This window comes from Bombina bombina, chromosome 4 (assembly GCF_027579735.1).
Source record: "Bombina bombina isolate aBomBom1 chromosome 4, aBomBom1.pri, whole genome shotgun sequence".
NCBI classification, from domain to species: Eukaryota; Metazoa; Chordata; class Amphibia; order Anura; family Bombinatoridae; genus Bombina; species Bombina bombina.
In genome coordinates this window covers 104,309,545-104,330,065 of record NC_069502.1, presented here as the reverse complement: position 1 = coordinate 104,330,065, position 20,521 = coordinate 104,309,545, and the positions used below count along the sequence as shown (strand labels likewise).

At 41.0% G+C, this 20,521-nt stretch overlaps 1 protein-coding gene across 1 annotated transcript in view; it reads left to right on the top strand.

Annotated features, from left to right (window-relative positions):
- Window positions 1-8,417: 8,417 nt before the first annotated feature.
- The window catches only part of LOC128655265 (cytochrome P450 2C5-like), a 217,747-nt gene continuing 205,643 nt past the window's right edge, over window positions 8,418-20,521 (top strand). Inside the window, exons 1-2 of the mRNA XM_053708926.1 lie at window positions 8,418-8,600; window positions 9,398-9,560. Of these exons, the coding sequence (XP_053564901.1) occupies window positions 8,418-8,600; window positions 9,398-9,560 (346 nt within the window). The remainder of the gene's footprint in view (window positions 8,601-9,397; window positions 9,561-20,521) is intronic.

The window sequence follows — 20,521 nt, the reverse complement described above, 5'->3', positions numbered from 1 at the left end:
GTTAGCTATTTACTAACTACCTAGTTAAAATAAATACAAATTTTCCTGTAAAATAAAACCTAACCTGAGTTACACTAAAACCTAACCTTACACTACAATTAAATAAATTACATTAATTAAATACAATTAACTAAATTATAAAAAAACAACACTAAATTACACAAAATAAAAAAGAAATTATCAAATATTTAAACTAATTACACCTAATCTAATAGCCCTATCAAAATAAAAAAGCCCCCCAAAATAAAAAAAAAAACCTAGCCTAAACTAAACTGCCAATAGCCCTTAAAAGGGCCTTTTGCAGGGGATTGCCCCAAAGAAATCAGCTCTTTTACCTGTAAAAATAATACAAACTACCCCCAACAGTAAAACCCACCACCCGCACCCACACAACCAACCCCCCCAAATAGAAACCTATCTAAATAAACCTAAGATCCCCATTGCCCATTAAAAGGGATTGGATGGGCATTGCCCTTAGAAGTGGCAGAAGTCTTCATCCAAGCAGCAAGAAGTCCTCAACAAAGCTGGGAGAAGTCTTCATCCAAGCAGGCCGAAGTCTTCATTCAAGCTGGCAAAAGTCTTCATCCAGGCGGCATCTCCTATCTTCATCCATCCAGCGCGGAGCGGCTCTATCTTCAAGACATCTGGCGCGTAGCATCCTCTTCTTTCCATTGCGACTGAAGAATGAAGGTTCCTTTAAGGGACATCATCATCCAAGATGGCGTCCCTTGAATTCCGATTGGCTGATAGAATTCTATCAGCCAATCGGAATTAAAGGTGAATAAATCCTATTGGCAGATGAGCTTCAATCCTATTGGCTGATGCAATAAGCCAATAAGATTGAGCTTGCACTCTATTGGCTGTTCCAATCAGCCATTAGAATGCAAGCTCAATCCTATTGGAACCTTCATTCTTCAGTCGCGGTGGAAAGAAGAGGATGCTCCGCGTCGGATGTCTTGAAGATGGAGCCACTCCGCGCCGGATGGATGAAGATAGAAGATGCCGTCTGGATGAAGACTTCTACGGCTTAGATGAAGACTTTGGCCCGCTTGGATGAAGACTTCTCCCGGCTTCGTTGAGGACTTCTTGCCGCTTGGATGAAGACTTCTGCCGCTTTATTGAGGATGGATGTCGGGTCTTCAAAAACTGTAAGTGGATCTTCGGGGGTTAGTGTTAGGTTTTTTAAGGGTTTATTGGGTGGGTTTTATTTTTAGAGTTTAGGGTTTAGGGTTTGGGTGGAAAAAGAGCTAAATGCCCTTTTAAGGGCAATGCCCATACAAATGCCCTTTTCAGTGCAATGGGGAGCTTAGGTTTTTTAGATAGGTTTTTATTTGGGGGGTGTTGGTTGTGTGGGTGGTGGGTTTTACTCTTGGGGAGTTGTTTGTATTTTTTTTTCAGGTAAAAGAGCTGATTTATTTGGGGTAATGCCCTGCAAACGGCCCTTTTAAGGGCTATTGGCAGTTTAGTTTAGGCTGGGGGGGGGGGTTATTTTTTTATTTTTTTTTATTTTGATAGGGTTATTAGATTAGATTAGATTATAATAGACCGAAGACCAACTGGGTGAGGCCACTGCAGACAACTTGTCAGTATCCATGGAGAACCCTGCAACGGAAATTACATTATCTTGGAATGTTACTTGATTCTCATGGAACTCACATTTCTCGAGTTTACAAAACAGCCCCTTCTCATATAGTCTCTGAAGTGCCCGTTCTACATCAGAACGATGAGCCTTAAGTGTGGGTGAGTGTATGAGGATGTCACCTAAGTACATCAAAGTACACCACAACACACTGTTGAAACATATCTCATAGGACATGATTAATAAATTCTTGGAAAACAGCAGGAGCATTACATAGGCCAAAGCACATTTCAATATATTCATAATGCCCGCTCCTGGTGTTAAATGCTGTTTTCCATTCATGGCCCTCCTTAATCCTAACAAGATTGTACTCTCCTCTCAAATCAAGTTTAAAAAAGACAGCAGCTCCCTTGAGGTGGTCAAAGAGTTCCGTAATGAGCGGTAAGCATTCTTAATAGTAAGATGATTAAGACCCCTATAAAAACCCCTAAAAACCCATATAATCGATGCATGGTCTTAACTCGCAACTCTTTTTCTTCACAAAGAAGAAGATAGCCCCTGCAGGAGAGCAGAATTTGTAGATGATTCCGTGTGACCGAGCATTGGCAACATACTCCTCCATAGCCCAATTCTCTGCAACAGACAGAGGGCAAACCCGGCCCCGAGGAGGAAAGGCTCCGGGTTGCAGGTCTATGGCACAATCGTAAGACCGGTCAGGAGGCAATGTAACTGCAACAGCAACTTGTCAAAAACATCTAGGAACTCTCAGTACTCCTCTGGCAATTGAGATACCAAAGAAGTGCACAAAACTTTGACTGGTTTCTGAAGACAAGTTAAAATACATTGCAGAGACCACAACAAAATTTTGGACCTGTGCCAGTCGAGACTGGGATTGCGCTTTGGAGCCAGGTATAACCTATAACGATGGCAAAATAGAGGAGAGTTTGTCACCTGGAATTGGAGGGTTTCATAATGCAGAGCCCCAACAGCCATGGATAATGGAGTAGTTTCGTGAGTAACGAGTGTGGGCTGAAGGGGCCTGCAATCAATGGCCTCAATAGCAAGCGGAGCGGACCAAGACAATACAAGAATGGAGTGCTTTGATACAAAAGCACTGTCAATTAAAAAGCCTGAAGCACTGGAGTCAACAAGAGTCTGGGTGACTATGGGGGAGTCCACCCAGGAAAGGACAACCGTCCCTGACAGAACTTTTGTGTGAGTGTTTCCCGGCCACGTAAACTTTAAAAGGTGGCCCTATAACCTACATTAGAGGCAGAGCCCCTCCCTCCTCTGAAAGGCCCTCTTTGCCACAGAGAGATGCGTGAATCCCAACTCCATCTGCTCAGCAGTACCTGGTGCCTCAGAACCAGGAGGCATGGGAGGAGAGGGAGGCATGGGTGGGAACAAACATGTACGAGACAATGGAACAGGAGAATTCCGCAAGTGCTCCTTGAAAGAGGGCCTCTCTCTGAGACTGATGTCAATTAGGATTAAAAAAGACACCAATTCCAAAAGATCCTCTCATAAATCTCTGGCAGCAACTTCATCTTTAATTGCATCAGAGAGCTCATGAAAGAAGGCGGCAACAAGATCTTCATTGTTCCAACCTACCTCTGCGGCAAGCATATGGAACTCAATGGCATACTGAGCAACAGATCTTGTACCTTGCTGAATGGACATGAGTCATTTAGCAGCAGAGGAGGAGCGAGCCGGATCATCAAATACCCTTTCGAAAGGAGGACACAAATTCAGGGTAATTTGAAATAACTGGTTTATTAGTCTCCCACAAGAGATTAGCGAAAGCAAGAGCCATGTCAGAGAGTAAAGAGATGAGAAATCCCACCTTAGCTCTGTCAGAGGGAAACACCTGAGGTAACATCTCAAAATAAATGCCCACCTGGTTCAAAAACCCTCTGCATTGGTAAGGATCACCTCCATATCACTGAAGTAGAGGTGCAGAACCGGACATGCTCCTGGTAAGACTAGGTGCAGCAGCATAAACAGGATCAGCCATAACTTATGAGACACTCTGATCCAAATGTGCAGTGTGAGTCATAAGGGTTTGCAGGGATAGTGCAATTGATCCAAGCAGTGATCCTGTTTATACATCCTGGAAATGATGGTGGGTAAAGGTGGATTATTAGCACCATCAGGATTCATGGCCCTTTCATAATGTTGGGGTACCAGGAATCAGACTGAGACGTGAAGTGCAAAAATAATCACACCTTTATTAATAACAAAAAATAATAAAAAGTCCACAAGCCAAATGACAAGCCAGGAGTCAAAGCCAGAGCTGGTAGTCAGACGAGCCGAATCAGGAGCCAAAGCGAGTAGTCAGACAGCCCGGGATCAGGAACTAGGAAAACAGCAGAGTCAGGAAAAAGCCAGGGATCAGGAACCAGAAGGGATGTCAGACAAGCCAGGTAATACACAGGAACAGGAACACATGAACTAACAAGTCTAAACAATGCAGGGGCAAAAGCATACTGAACATTGGCCCTTTAATTAATAAATGTGGCATCATAATCCTGGTAATGCAACCTGTCTCACACTGATGATGTTCACCAGTTTGGCCATAAGAGGGCACCCAGATGAGAGAGCAGCGTTACACACTCTACATCAGATTCAGTGAGAGAGGTAAGCAAAATAGCAGACAGCAGAAAATAGCAAACAAAGCAGGGTGAAACCCTGACAGGTACCAACTTTGACCAACCACCTTCTCAAACAGCAAGCACACTTCCAAACAATCACACAGTTGATATAATAACAGGGAGGGAGGGAGGGTGGTAGCTTCTTCTTGCCTACTGGTCTGGAAGTAAAGAGGCTACCAATTCCTACACTTCCTTATTTATACCACTCCACCTACACCTCCCACTGACCTAACCACTACCCTATCTAACTCTGCCTTGGCCTGCCATGGGGTCAAAAGCCCTTCCCTCTTATTCCTTCATCCAGGACTGCCTTGATCCCATACTTAGGCAATATGTTCCCAACCCAATAAATTCAAACACACACTGTAACTGTATTTTGTCTTTCACCTCTCCTGTAAAGTGCAAACCCAATGGGCCAATGGAGCACAGGCAAGGGCATCAAAATGCCTCTTCCATCACCTTGAACCCTCCTACACTTACCAAGGCACTCAGTGCGATGGCACCCACTGAAAAAACACCTGCCGATCCTACCGTCACACCTGACCCTCCTATGGTTCCCAATATTAAAAGTCTAGGGAGCGTGAAAAGAGGTTTAAGTTTCCATATTTGCCCCATCCCATCCCAACCAACCTCTGGCTGCAACACACAGTCATCCATGAACTTCTGTCCCCAGACACCAGCTGCCCTCTGCGACCTAGTCCCGGCGGGACCAAAAATCCACCACAGACACCCCCCCAAAAAGCACCTCACCTGTTCTGTCAGGCACATCAAGCACTCCCGCCCAGAATAGTTTAAGCTGGGCCGGCCGCCAACATGCTTTCAACCCTCTCCCAGGATCTCCTCCTGCATGAAGGGGCATGCCTATTATCGTTCTGTCACCTCCGTTCCCTGCTCCTGCCATAAGGTGACCTATCCAAGTGAGCCCAGCTAGGTGATAATCTTGCTCCAACCTCCTGTCTCCTGGGTAGCTGCAAGCGTGACCTTGCCCACCTGGTCCTGGTGTCCACGCCCATTTTCCTAGGGCCCCAACTCTGAATTCCCCTGTTCTCCTGCAAAGACACAACAGACTCCCCTGCACCATCCCCTGCCCCCGCCCCCCACTCGGCTCCCCAATCCCAGCAGTAACATCTCTGACTTGTTTCCCGATCTGCTGTCCTCTCTTCTTCTGCACCTGGCCAGCCGCAACAGGTCTGGTAGATGTGCCTTCACTCATCCCATCATAGTCAAAATCACTGAAGACACCCGCCAGGACAATGGAGTTGCCGTCCTACTCCCGCCATGTGGGTTGAGCAATCCATTCCTCAATCAGCCTCAGCGGAACAGCCACTTTTTCCACTCAAGGATGCACCGCTATCGCTGACAGGGATCTCCCCCGATTCCTGTCACAAATCTTGGTGCCTCTGCCTCACTCCCCTCGACCTGTGAATTCAGCTCAAGATCTCGTGTCCCCATGTGATTACCTTACCGGCACATAATGACTGCTCAAGCAGCCAGCCTGTACCTATCTCCCTCGCCAATGCTGTTGCTGCAGCTAACACTTCCTGCATCTGAGCCATCACAGGTAACACGCTGTCAGTTCTGGATCAGCGCGAGAAGCTGCCAGACCCAAGTTTCTTCTCACCTGCTGGTCCTAAAACGAAGAGGCCACAACTTCCGACTCATTCTTATTTATACCACTCCACATACACCTCACACTGACCTAACCGCTACCCTATCTAACTCTGCCTTGGCCTGAACTGGGGTCAATGTACAGCTTTTTTAGAACCTGAGCTGGAAAACATAAACCAAGGAATTATTTAGCTTTTTTTTTTTTAAAAAAAAAACACATTTATTTATACTTTAAGAAATATTAGACTGCTTGGCTCAGCTACTACAGAATAATTACTGCTCACCATGTAATTGTATTTGCTCATGTGCCTGCAGCTCTCTTTAATGACATTATCCTATTTTATAGCTTACTCGCAACTTGTGACAGAAGTGTCCCACACACAGATTAGTGATTATGACAGTTTTTTGGCAGGTTTAACTTTTGCTTGGGGTTTGCCACAAAGAAAGAGAGGAAACGCTCTCTTTGTTGCATTAAAACAAGCCGCTCTGTTTATAAAAACTAACAGGCAGAGCCCCACTAGCCTAAAGAGATGTCAATAAAAAAGGGCAAGTGTGTCCATCGACTAATAATAAAGAGGGCATTACCCATCTAAGGGTAGTTAAGGTTGAGTCATTGCGCACAGCTAACACACCTGATGAAGGAGCATGACCCAGAAACGCTTCATGAGTATACAAGTTTTGTTTGGCCAGGCAAGCAAGTGCATTATGACTCATCCGTATTCTTATTTTATATTTACCAGTAGCTGTGTTTATCACTTTTTAATGTTTTTTAATTGAATTTGTTCCATTTGGTGCACATTAGCACTTTAGGTATATGACTCCGTGCATCAACCCCCTTTGTATATTACATGTCGCCAAATACCCACTTTATACTATAAACTTTATGTAAACATATGTATATTTAAACCATTGCATTATTGCAAAACAATATTTTAGTATGTTTACTTGCATATAATAACTTGCTATATTGGTGTGCTTGGACACCTTGAATGTATCTTGGACTAATATATGTCAAGCAACCAAATAAATCTGTTTTTATTAAGATTTTCTAAAGATATTTATTAAGATTTGTTCTTGAAAATTGTATATTTTCTAATATTTCACTTTAAGTAAAGGTAAACTTTGATGAATGAAGCCCGTTTTGAAAAAATACTATTAAAAACAGGGGCACTTTCATTCATCAAAGTTTAGAAAGCAGCCGTTACCTTTGTTTTTTTCACAGCCAGAGCAGCTTCCCCCACACGAAGATCCTCTCTTCACACGTCATCAATGACTAATCCAGCTTCCTCCACATGTAATCAAGGGAGAAGGGGAAAGCGATATATATTTATCTTATTGATACCCCATAAACAAAGTTAGTACTTATAATGTGAAGAGTAGATACTCTTTAAAGAGGTACAGTTACCTTTGTAGACACAATATAAAGATGGGGTGCTCACTGTCCTAACATAGAAGTAATGCTAATATGTTGGAAAAATAGAGAGGTATGACTGGCACTCATGAGGCCAGTCATACCTCTCTATTTGTCCAACATATTAGCTTTACATGCCCATTTGAGGTGGGAATAGTTATGAGTTTTGACCCTGGCAGTTACCGCTCCAGTACTGCACTTTATAGGTATTATGTTTGCGAGGTCAATCCTCCTTTATATTTAATTTTCTGTGCAGTCCATGAGCCTGTTTTGGTTTGTACTGAGCTGAGATGCGGCTACGGTCTTTATTTGACATTTTTTTTCGTATATCTTTGGTATAACTGGAACTCATTTTCATATTAGATTCTTAATCTAAGTTTTAAGTTAAGTTGCACAGTTTAGTTACACAGTTAGTGTCTTGATTTTATCATATTTGGGTACATAATAAACGTTAAGTTTTAATTACAACATATCCCCCTCTGGGTGGTTTTTCCTGCCTTTACTATATATACAATAGTATATCCATTTTTGAGTGCTAAGACACTGTCCACTTTTCTCTTTTCGTTTGCATTACTTCCTCCAATCACAGCATGGCCTCAGGCAATGACTTCCCTGTGGGAAAGCCATGATTGGAGGAAGCTGGATTAGTCATTGATGATGTGTGAAGAGAGGATCTCCGTGTGGGGGAAGCTGCTCTGGCTGATGAATGACAGTGCCCCTGTTCTTAATAGTATTTTTAAAAACCGGGCTTTCATTCATCAAAGTTTACCTTCACTTTAAGTGCTGTTTTCTTTCCTGAATATATACATTTTCTGCAGTGCAGTGGTCCCACATGCCTGCACTGCTGCCCGGTCACACCCTGGCCACGCCCGGCACGCACATTTTCAGCCGACCATGCCACCATCACGCCCGCTCCCATCCGGCCAAGCCCCCACCACAGCCACTCCCGCCCGGTCACACCCAACGCCACACCCGCACCCGCCCACTTTCTCTGCTGTCTCTACTGCACATGACAGCTTCGGACAAACATACCTGGCCTTTATAATATAGGATATATATATACATATATATATATATATATATATATATATATATATAAATAGTATATTTTTTGTTTGCTTTTATCTAAGGATGTTCTTTTCTTTTGCAGGTACTGCTGATGACAAACATGGTTTTCATTGATCCAGTCTCAATAGTCCTAACCATTATTCTATGTCTATGTTTGATAAGCATTATTTATGGCTGGGATAGAAATGTTTACAACAAATTTCCTCCTGGACCAAAGCCTTTACCATTTATTGGACATTTGCATCTAATAAATAAGTATGAAATCTTTAAAAACATTACAGAGGTAATATTTTACAGATATAACTTGTTATTTAAAAATGAAATGAAATAGTTGTCCATATGTAGTTTAGACTTAGGTTATTGTTATTGCTTTTTGTTAGTATTTTATGTTTTGCATGCCAATGGATTTAAGAATGATTTTTCATGATTACAATTGTTTACTTGGCAACCTAAAGCAAATTTGATATTTATATTTTTTTTTAATTCTTGAGGGGAACAGCTTTCAAAATTTTTTTTATTTTATTTTGAGAAACATATTTCCAAATGTATCATAGTGCTGTATTTATTTAATTCTTGCACTGAAAAAAACACCCTTTTTCTTGCCAGACTTGTAGAAATGTCTCCTTTCCACCAAAAGAGGGTGTGAATAATCCCTATCAGCCAGTGCACATTTATATATAACCATACATTTGATATGTTTATTAGGTGTTTTTTTTTAAAAATGTTTATTTATTCTCTGTCTCTCTCTCTACATACTTTCCCAACAAATTGAAATAATAACCCAGAGCTGGATGGCTTGGAGGGGAGCCTGAGCTGCTGGGGTTGGTGGATAGGTTAATCAGGTCATAGGGGATTGGATGGCCATGTGTGCATGTTTGGGCAGAGCTGAGCAGAGCTGAAACAGTTAAACATTTCAATAAAATGAATTGGGATATAAGCAGATGAAAGCAGGGGAGATCTATTTACAACTGTCTTGTAAATCATAGCATGATTAAAAAGGCTTTAATATTGTTATTATATTATTGCATTTCTAGTGCTAAATTTAAATAAAAAAAACTGTCACATCATTTTTTCCCCTAGCTATCTAAAACGTATGGGCCTGTGTTCACCATCCAATTGGGAACCAAAAGGTTTGTTGTACTATGTGGATATGAAACACTGAAGAAAGCTCTAGTGAACAATGCTGATGAGTTTTCCTGGAAAGTTGCAATTCCAATTATCGAAGAAATTACTAAGGGACACGGTGAGTATTTTATTGTTTTGTTAATTTGCTTAAACCAATGAAAATCTTGCCTTAAATATAGTAAAACCATTTGGTTAGAATTAATTATGTGCTGAGTGGGTCTTCTACACAAAGCAGAATATGTTCTAAGTATTTATAAATATATACTGTATATATATATATATATATATATATATATATATATACAGTATATATATATATATATATATATATATATATATATATATATATATATATATATATATATATATATATATATATACAGTATATATATATATATATATATATATATATATACCTACATATTGAATTTTAATGGCTGCGTTGCTATTTTAATGCTGAAATGGCCACAAACTCGTAATCTACCTGAAAATTTCTAATTGAGATTTCTCCCAATAAAATATCAGTCTCTCTAGTACACAAAGGGCTAGATTTAACAAGCAGCAAATGCGGCTGTCTCCACCCAAAGTTTGTATTGTTTTTAAATGTAAATTATTTTAAATGTTTTAATTGGTAAATAAAAATAAAAAACACTACCTGTTAAACTAAGTTCAGTTTGTTATCAGTTTAAAACTTTAAATTTGCAAAATCAAGTCTTCCCAAATGTGTGCTAGGTAACAAGTGGCACGCTAACTGTTGCACTCGTATTAGGAGTATAAAATAAACGTGTTTACTTAAGCATTATTAAATTTAACGTACGTTGGTAAAGCAGGACTTCAGAGCTCTGGCTCAATGTTACTCAAGACAAATAAGGGGAACAAAATACTTCAAAAATACATTTAAAAGTACAGTCACACTCATAATAACACTGTTAAATAAAAATTATTTAAAAATAATATTGCATAGAAATCTTATAAGGGCTTAAAGCTATGCGGTCTGAGGTGTTAGAAAAAATGGACTACAAAAGGCATTAACATAGAGATACATGCATATTCAAGTATAAATATGTGTATGTATATATATATATATATATATATATATATATATACGTATAAATGTATTTATGTATTTACAGTATATGTTTATATATGTATTAACAGACATATACACATATATATACACCATCAGGCCCATTTATCAAGCTCCGTATGGAGCTTGAAGGGCCGTGTTTCTGGCGAGTCTTCAGACTCGCCAGAAACACAAGTTATGAAGCAGCGGTCTAAAGACCGCTGCTCCATAACCCTGTCCGCCGGACAGGAATCGCCGGACATCAACCCGATCGAATACGATCGGGTTGATTGACAGCTCCCTGCTGGCGGCCGATTGGCCGCGAGTCAGCAGGGGGCGGCGTTGCACCAGCAGCTCTTGTGAGCTGCTGGTGCAATGTTAAATGCGGAGAGCGTATTGCTCTCCGCATTTAGCGAGGTCTTGCGGACCTGATCCGCAGTGTCGGATCAGGTCCGCAAGCCCTTTGATAAATGGGCCTGTATATATATATATATATATATATATATATATATATCCTTTCCAGCTCTCCTTATTAATAGAAGAAATGCTGCACTCACCGGTCTTGTTGTAACAAGTTTCTTTATTGCAAACAAATGACAATATTGATCACATAAATACCCAATCTGAGATTGTTTTGTCAGAGGATTGGAAAGCAAGCCCATTGAGAAAGGTGCCAGAGGCGCACCGAAACGTCTGGGGTATTTATGTGATCGATATTGTCATTTGTTTGCAATAAAGAAACTTGTTACAACAAGACCGGTGAGTGCAGCATTTCTTCTATTAATAAGGAGAGCTGGAAAGGATATGTACTATTTATGCAGCACCATGGCAATTGGACTGGGCTTAATGGAGTGCACCTTATTTTGAATTTGCATATATATATATATATATATATATATATATATATATATCAGTCAAAAGAAGAAGGATTCACACAACTGCACAACAAAATAAAGCAAACACTCTACATGAAAGTCTCTTCCCTCTGCAGTTCCCACAGAGTCCCAATGTGCTGACAGCGAACCACTGCTGAACTCACTCAGTAAACAGCCATACATCACCGGTGTCAGTCTGTTCAACTTTGGCGGTACTAAAGTGGGACCTTAAAGGACAGCCCGTGCCCAACACAGCCTTTTGCTGCGCCCACTCACCGCTTCCTTCGTGTCTCCTTCAACTCAACGTAACTGGTATCTCCTCCTGGCCATACACACAGATTGGGGCATTCCGCTGAGACGCCGGGAGGCGTGTCTCCCCGCGTAGTCTCCACCAGCCAACCAACGCCTGTCTCAGTCACAACCGGGTAATTTCATTCCAGGGTTGGATGTACCGCTGCAGGGCACAGAGTGCAGAGTTTGCGAGTCTCCCTTCGCTCTTGGATGTCCTGGATGGCATGCAAACTTGAAAAGATGATAATGTCCAGAGCGAAGTATAAAACAAAGTCCTTTATTAAATTCCACTTATGGTAAAAACAGAAATGGGAGTACCATACGCACTTAAAAGTTTAAACACACGAAAGCATCAGGTTGACATGTTTCGGCCTTTTGCCATAATCGTAGCTGACATTGTGCTAGCATGTCATTGATTTTAAAGGGTATCTGTTCTCTGATAGGTTTACAATTTACCAATCACATTGAATAACTTCTAGTGCTAAAATTAACCTCTTAAATACTTATTTGCCATTGACACACAATTCTAATATAAACAAATATTAGGAAACTTTGCCCCCATCGCTGTCCCACATCTCTGGTGGTAGAATCTGCCTTCGGACCTGAAAAAATTATGAGTTAGGAGGAAACTCGCAACCCTCAGTATATATTCCACAAACTCAGTGGTGAAATTAGAATAGTTGTTGAGGAAGAATGTTAGGGCTTGAAAACCTTGTTCATGTGGAATGGACGAATAAAGTGCAGTGATGTCCACTGTTACCCAGACATTCTTCCTGTCCCAACGTAACGATTCAATCAAATTGACAAGATCTTTAGTGTCTTTAAGATAACTCTGTAGAGATATCACAAGGGGATGTAATATGGCATCAAGCCACTGAGAGAGGTGTTCGAACATAGAGCCAATTCCACTCACTATTGGTCGACCTTGGACAATAGTCAGTGTTTTATGCACCTTTGGAACATGGTGGAAGATGGGCACCACTGGATGTTGAATGTACAAAAATTCATATGTAGATTGATCTAGGTGCCCATCCTCCAAACCATCATCCAAAAGTGACAATAAATCTTTCTGAAAAGAGTTAGTTGGGTCACAAGTTAGAGGTACATAGTTGTGTATATCATGGAGCTGTCTGTGTGCTTCCTCAATAGTGATGTCGCAAATAGTTCACTGGCAAACATAGCTTGTTCGTGTTCGCCGTGGCAGGCGAACATATGCGATGTTCGGTCTGCCCCCTATTCGTCATCATTGAGTAAACTTTGACCCTGTACCTCACAGTCAGCAGACACATTCCAGCCAATCAGCAGCAGACCCTCCCTCCCAGACCCTCCCACCTCCTGGACAGCATCCATTTTAGATTCATTCGGAAGCTCCATTCTTAGTGAGAGGAGGGACAGTGTAGCTGCTGCTGATTTAATAGGGAAATCGATAGCTAGGCTAGTGTATTCAGTGTCCACTACAGTCCTGAAGGACTCATCTGATCTCTGCTGTAAGGACAGCACCCCAAAAAGCCCTTTTTAGGGCTAGAACATCAGTCTGCTTTTTTTTTTCTCTCTGTAATCTAATTGCAGTTGCCTGCCTGCCAGCATGTGTGTCAGGCTCACAGCGTATACTGTGCCCACTTGCCCAGTGCCACCACTCATATCTGGTGTAACAGTAGTGTACATTTAAAAAAAAAAAACTTTTTTGACTGTGAAATAATAGCAGTCAGTTTCCTTCACACGTGTGCGTTTCAGGGCCTGCCAGGGCACAGTGTCACACCAGTGCAACTCATATCTGGTGTAACAGTAGTGTACATTTAAAAAAACAACACTTTTTTGACTGTGAAATAATATCAGTCAGTTTCCTTCACATGTGTGAGTTTCAGGGCCTGCCAGGGCACAGTGTCACACCAGTGCAACTCATATCTGGTGTAACAGTAGTGTACATTTAACCCCTTAACGACCGAGGATGTGCAGGGTACGTCCTCTAAAAAAGTCCTTTAACGACCAAGGACGTACCCTGCACGTCCTTGGTCTGGAAAGCTGCTGGATGCAATCCTGATCACTTCCAGCTGCTTTCCAGTTATTGCAGGATGCCTCTATATCGAGGCATCCTGCAATAACAAATTTTATCCTTCCGGTGCAGAGAGAGCCACTCTGTGGCCCTCTCTGCACCGGACATCAATGGCAGCATTTGTTGGTGGGTGGGAGCTGAAGTGGGAGGCGGGTGGGCGGCCATCAATGAGGTCTAAGTGAGAGAGAGGGGCGGGATCGCCGGGGGTGCGCAAATGCACGGGAGGAGGCGGGCGGGTGGGCGCGTGCACGGGGAGTGAGCGGGTGGGAACTGCTACACTGCAGAAAAATTGTTTTTTAAAGTGGGAGAAGGGGGTAAATATATGTATAAAAAATAAATCTGAGGGATCTGGGAGCGAGTGGGAGATTGGTCTTGAGGGGGGGAAGCTACACTACAGAAAAAAGGGAAAAAAATAAAAATAAACATTTTATTTGTAAACTGGGTTCTGGCAGACAGCTGCCAGTACCCAAGATGGCCCCCAATAAGGCAGATGGGGGAGGGTTAGAGAGCTGTTTTGGGGGGAACTTGGAGGTTGGGGGCTAAGGGGGGATCCTAAACAACAGCATATGTAAATATGCTAAAAAAAGATTAAAAAAAAAAATACCTTTTTTTTAGTACTGGCAGACTTTCTGCCAGTACTTAAGATGGCGGGGACAATTGTGGGGTGGGGGAGGGAAGAGAGCTCTTTGGGAGGGATCAGAGGGTCTGATGTGTGAGGTGGGAAGCTGATCTCTACACTAAAGCTAAAATTAACCCTGCAAGCTCCCTACAAGCTACCTAATTAACCCCTTCACTGCTGGGCATAATTCACGTGTTGTGCGCAGTGGCATTTAGCAGCCTTCTAATTACCAAAAAGCAACACCAAAGCCATATATGTCTGCTATTTCTGAACAAAGGGGATCCCAGAGAAGCATTTGCAACCATTTGTGCCATCATTGCACAAGCTGTTTGTAAATAATTTCAGTGAGAAACCTAAAGTTTGTGAAAACGTTGACTATTTTTTAAAATTTGATCGCATTTGGCGGTGAAATGGTGGCATGAAATATACCAAAAAGGGCCAAGATCAATACTTGGGGTTGTCTACTACACTACACTAAAGCTAGAATTAACCCTACAAGATCCCTAATTAACCCCTGCACTGCTGAGCGTAATACACGTGTGGTGCGCAACGGAATTTAGCGGCCTTCTAATTACCAAAAAGCAACGCCAAAGCCATATATGTCTGCTATTTCTGAACAAAGGGGATCCCAGAGAAAAAATTACAACCAAATATGCCATAATTGCACAAGCTGCTTGTAAATAATTTCAGTGAGAAACCTAAAGTTTGTGAAAAAAATTGTGAAAAAGTGAACAATTGTTTTTATTTGATCGCATTTAGTGGTGAAATGGTGGCATGAAATATACCATAATGGGCCTAAATCAATACTTTGGGATGTCTTCTAAAAAAAAAAAATATACATGTCAATGGATATTCAGGGATTCCTGACAGATATCAGTGTTCCAATGTAACTAGCGCTAATTTTGAAAAAAAGTGGTTTGGAAATAGCAAAGTGCTATTTGTATTTATGGCCCTATAACTTGCAAAAAAAGCAAAGAAGATGTAAACATTGGGTATTTATAAACTCAGGACAAAATTTAGAAACTATTTAGCATCAGTGTTTTTTGGTGGTTGTAGATATATAACAGATTTTGTGGGTCAAAGTTAAAAAAGTGTGTTTATTTCCATTTTTTCCTCAAATTTTATAATTTTTTTTATAGTAAATTATAAGATATGAAGAAAATAATGGTATCTTTAAAAAGTCCATTTAATGGCGAGAAAAATGGTATATAATATGTGTGGGTACAGTAAATGAGTAAGAGGAAAATTACAGCTAAATACAAACACCGCAGAAATGTAAAAATAGCCTTGGTCCCAAACGGACAGAAAATGGAAAAGTGCTGTGGTCATTAAGGGGTTAAAAAAAAAATTTTGACTGTGAAATAATAGCAGTCAGTTTCCTTCACACGTGTGCATTTCAGGGCCTGCCAGGGTACAGTGTCACACCAGTGCAACTCATATCTGGTGTAACAGTAGTGTACATTAAAAAAAAAAAAATAGAAATTTGACTGTGAAATAATAGCAGTCAGTTTCCTTCACAAGTGTGCGTTTCAGGGCCTGCCAGGGCACAGTGTCACACCAGTGCAACTCATATCTGGTGTAACAGTAGTGTACATTAAAAAAAAAATAGAAATTTGACTGTGAAATAATAGAAGTCAGTTTCCTTCACACGTGTGCGTTTCAGGGCCTGCCAGGGCACAGTGTCACACCAGAGCAACACTTTTTTGACTGTGAAATAATAGCGGTCAGTTTCCTTCACACGTGTGCATTTCAGGGCCTGCCAGGACACAGTGTCACACCAGTGCAATTCATATCTGGTGTAACAGTAGTGTACATTTAAAAAAAAAAAAAACTTTTTTTACTGTGAAATAATAGCAGTCAGTTTCCTTCACACGTGTGCATTTCAGGGTCTGCCAGGGCACAGTGTCACACCAGTGCAACTCATATCTGGTGTAACAGTAGTGTACTCATGTGTTCTTCCCATCAGTGTTTGTGATGTGAGACCATGTGCCTTCGCAAAGCAGTTGTACCTAGGTGGGTGTTGGACTTCCCACGACTCAGTTTCTTTTGGCACAGGTTGCAAATGGCATCGCTGTTGTCAGAGGCAGACACACACAAAAAATGCCACACTGCTGAGCTCTGCGATGACGGCATTCTGGTGGTGGCAACAGCATGCGTTGATTGGCATTGGCGTGCTGTCTGGCTGACCCCAGGTGCCGATGCATGCTGCCTGACTGTGCCACTAGCTCCTTGCGACGACCTCCCCCTGCATCCAACTCATCTCCTCCTCTCTGTCTCCCCATCTGAACTTACCCCCTCTTCTTCTTCTCTTCTAGCAGGCACCCACGTGACATCCACCGACACATCATCATCAACCGCTTCACTTGTATCCGACACATCAACAAAGGAAGCAGCAGTGGGTACAACATCATCATCATCACACTGTACCTCCATGTCTGTAATGCTGCCTGACTGAGACATATCACTGTTATCTACATCCTCTGTCAATGATGGTTGTGCATCACTCATTTCTTCCAACTGATGTGTCAATAACTCCTCTGACAGATCAAGTAAAGCGGCTGTGGTGCTAGTGTTGGTGGTGGTGACAGGCAGGCGAGTGGCACTTGTCACTTGAGAGGTGCCCAAAGCATAGCTGGAGGTGGATGGTGCATCAAGGTTAGGAGGACTAGGAGCGGAAGCTGTAGAAGATTGGGTGTCCTGTGTTAGACATTCAACTAGGTCCTCCTCAGAACGTTTCGCGTCCCCCCTGGCACCTGGCCTCTGAACAATGTGCATATTTGTAGGGTCTAAAGGAATCACAGCACCACGACCACGACGGCACCTGCGGGGTGGCCTGCCTCTGCCTGTCATTTTTTTTAAAAATGTACACTTACAATACTATTAAACAAATTATGAGTGATGGCACTGGGCAAGTGGGCACAGTATACGCTGTGAGCCTGACACAAAAAAACAGACTGATGTTTCAAAGTCAAAAATCTTTATTTTTTAAATATTAAAAGTACTGTGCCAACAAATATGATTGGTGGCACTAGTTGGAAAGTGGGCCTGGCTGGCACACACGCTGGGAGGAAGGCAACTGCAATTAGATTATACTAGTTGACTGATGCTTCACAGTCCAAAAAGTTTTTTTAAAAAATATTTACAATACTGTTAGAACAAATATGATTGGTGGCACTAGTTGGAAATGGCAAGTGGACCTGGCACACACGCTGGCAGGCAGGCAACTGCAATTCAATTGCACTAGCAGACTGATGATTCACAGTCAAAAAAGTTTTTATTTTAAATATTTTCAAACCTGTTAGAACAAATATGATTGGTGGCACTAGTTGGCTCGGCAAGTGGGCCTGGCACACACGCTGGGGGGAAGGCAACTGCAATTAGATTACACTAGATGACTTATGTTTCACAGTCAAAAAAGTTTTTATTTTAAATATTTACAATACTGTTATAACAAATATGATTGGTGGCAGTAGTTGGCAGCAAATGGGCCTGGCACACACGCTGGCAGGCAGGCAACTGTAATTCAATGGCACTAGCAGACTGATGATTCACAGTAAAAAAAGTTTTTATTTTAAATATTTACAATACTGTTACAAAAAATATGATTGGTGGCACTAGTTGGCTAGTGGGCCTGGCACACATGCTGGCAGGCAGGAAACTGCAATTCATTTACACTAGCAGACTGATGATTCACAGTCTATTTTTTTTTATTTTAAATATTTACGATACTGTTAGAACAAATATGATTGGTGGCACTAGTTGGCAAGTGGGCCTGGCAAACACGCTGGCAGGCAGGCAACTACAATTCAATTGCACTAGCAGACTGATGATTCACGGTCAAAAAAGTTTTGATTTTAAATATTTTCAAAACTGTTATAACAAATATGATTGGTGGCAATAGTTTGCAGCAAGTGGGCCTGGCACACATGCTGGCAGGCAGGCAACTTCAATTAGATTACACTAGCAGACTGATCTTTCACAGTCAAATTTTTTTTTTTAAATATTTACACTACTGTTATAACAAATATGATTGGTGGCACTAGTTGGCAAGTGGGCCTGGCTCACACGCTGGGAGGAAGGCAACTGCAATTAGATTACACTAGATGACTGATGTTTCTCAGTCAAAAAAAGATTTTATTTTAAATATTTACACTACTATTATAACAAATATGATTCGTGGCACTAGTTGGAAAGTGGGACTGGCACACATGCTGGCAGACAGGCAACTGCAATTAAATAACAATAGCAGACTGATGTAAAAGTTTGTTTTTAAAAAAGTTACAATAATGTTACAACAGATAGGAGTGATGGTACTCAGGATAGAAGTAGGCACAGTATGTGCTGGCAGCCTGACACACAGGCTGGCACTAGTGGCAGGCTGGCCTGGCAAATAAAATTAAATAACACTAGAAGACTGATGTAAATTTTTTTTTTTTTACAAAATTTAAACTAATGTTACACCAGATAGGAGTGGTAGACTGGCACTGAGGATTGAAGTAGGCACAGTATATGCTGGCAGCCTGACACACAGGCTGGCATTAATGGAAGCCAGGCTGGCCTGGCAACTCATATTAAATAACACTATAAAAGGACTGATGTAAAAAAAAAAAAAAAAAAAAAAAATTACACTAATTTTACACCAGATATAAGTGGTGGAAAAAAAGAACTATTAATCACACTATATGATGTGGGCCTGACACACAGGCCTGATTGAAAATGAAATTAGATTACACTAGCAAAATGATTTTTTTTTTTTTTTTTTAATTTGCAATAATGTTTATGAGTGGTGGCTGGCACAGCAATTAACCACAGTATATGCTGTGTGAGCCTGAGACACAGGCCTGATAGAAAATGAAATTAGATTACACTAGCAAAATGATTTAAAAGTTTTTTTTAAAATTTACAATAATGTTAAGCAGATATGAGTGGTGGCTGCTGGCACAGCAATTAACCACAGTATATGCTGTGTAAGCCTGACACACAGGCCTGATAGAAAATGAAATTAGATTACACTAGCAAAATGATTTAAAAGTTTGGTTGTTTAAATTTACACTAATGTTAAGCAGATATGAGTGGTGGCTGCCTGGCTGGCACAGAGCAATTAACCACAGTATATGCTGTGTGAGCCTGAGACACAGGCCTGATAGAAAACAAAATTAGATTACACTAGCAAAATGATTTAATTTTTTTTTTAATATACAATAATGTTAAGCAGATATGAGTGGTGGCTGCTGGCACAGCAATTAACCACAGTATATGCTGTGTAAGCGTGACACACAGGCCTGATAGAAAATGAAATTAGATTACACTAGCAAAATGATTTAAAAGTTTTGTTGTTTAAATTTACACTAATGTTAAGCAGATATGAGTGGTGGCTGCTGGCACAGAGCAATTATCCACAGTATATGCTGTGTGAGCCTGAGACACAGGCCTGATAGAAAATTAAATTAGATTACACTAGCAAAATGATTTAAAAGTTTTTTTTTTTTTAATTTACAATAATGTTAAGCAGATATGAGTGGTGGCTGGCACAGCAATTAACCACAGAAGCCTGACACACAGTCCTGATAGAAAATGAAATTAGATTACACTAGCAAAATGATTTAAAAGTTTGGTTGTTTAAATTTACACTAATGTTAAGCAGATATGAGTGGTGGCTGCTGGCACAGCAATTAACCACAGTATATGCTGTGTGAGCCTGAGACACAGGCCTGATAGAAAACAAAATTAGATTACACTAGCAAAAAGATTTAATTTTTTTTTTTAATTTACAATAATGTTAAGCAGATATGAGTGGTGGCTGCTGGCACAGCAATTAACCACAGTATATGCTGTGTAAGCGTGACACACAGGCCTGATAGAAAATGAAATTAGATTACACTAGCAAAATGATTTAAAAGTTTTTTTTTTTAATTTACAATAATGTTAAGCAGATATGAGTGGTGGCTGGCACAGCAATTAACCACAGAAGCCTGACACACAGTCCTGATAGAAAATGAAATTAGATTACACTAGCAAAATGATTTAAAAGTTTGGTTGTTTAAATTTACACTAATGTTAAGCAGATATGAGTGGTGGCTGCTGGCACAGCAATTAACCACAGTATATGCTGTGTAAGCCTGACACACAGGCCTGATAGAAAATGAAATTAGATTACACTAGCAAAATGATTTCA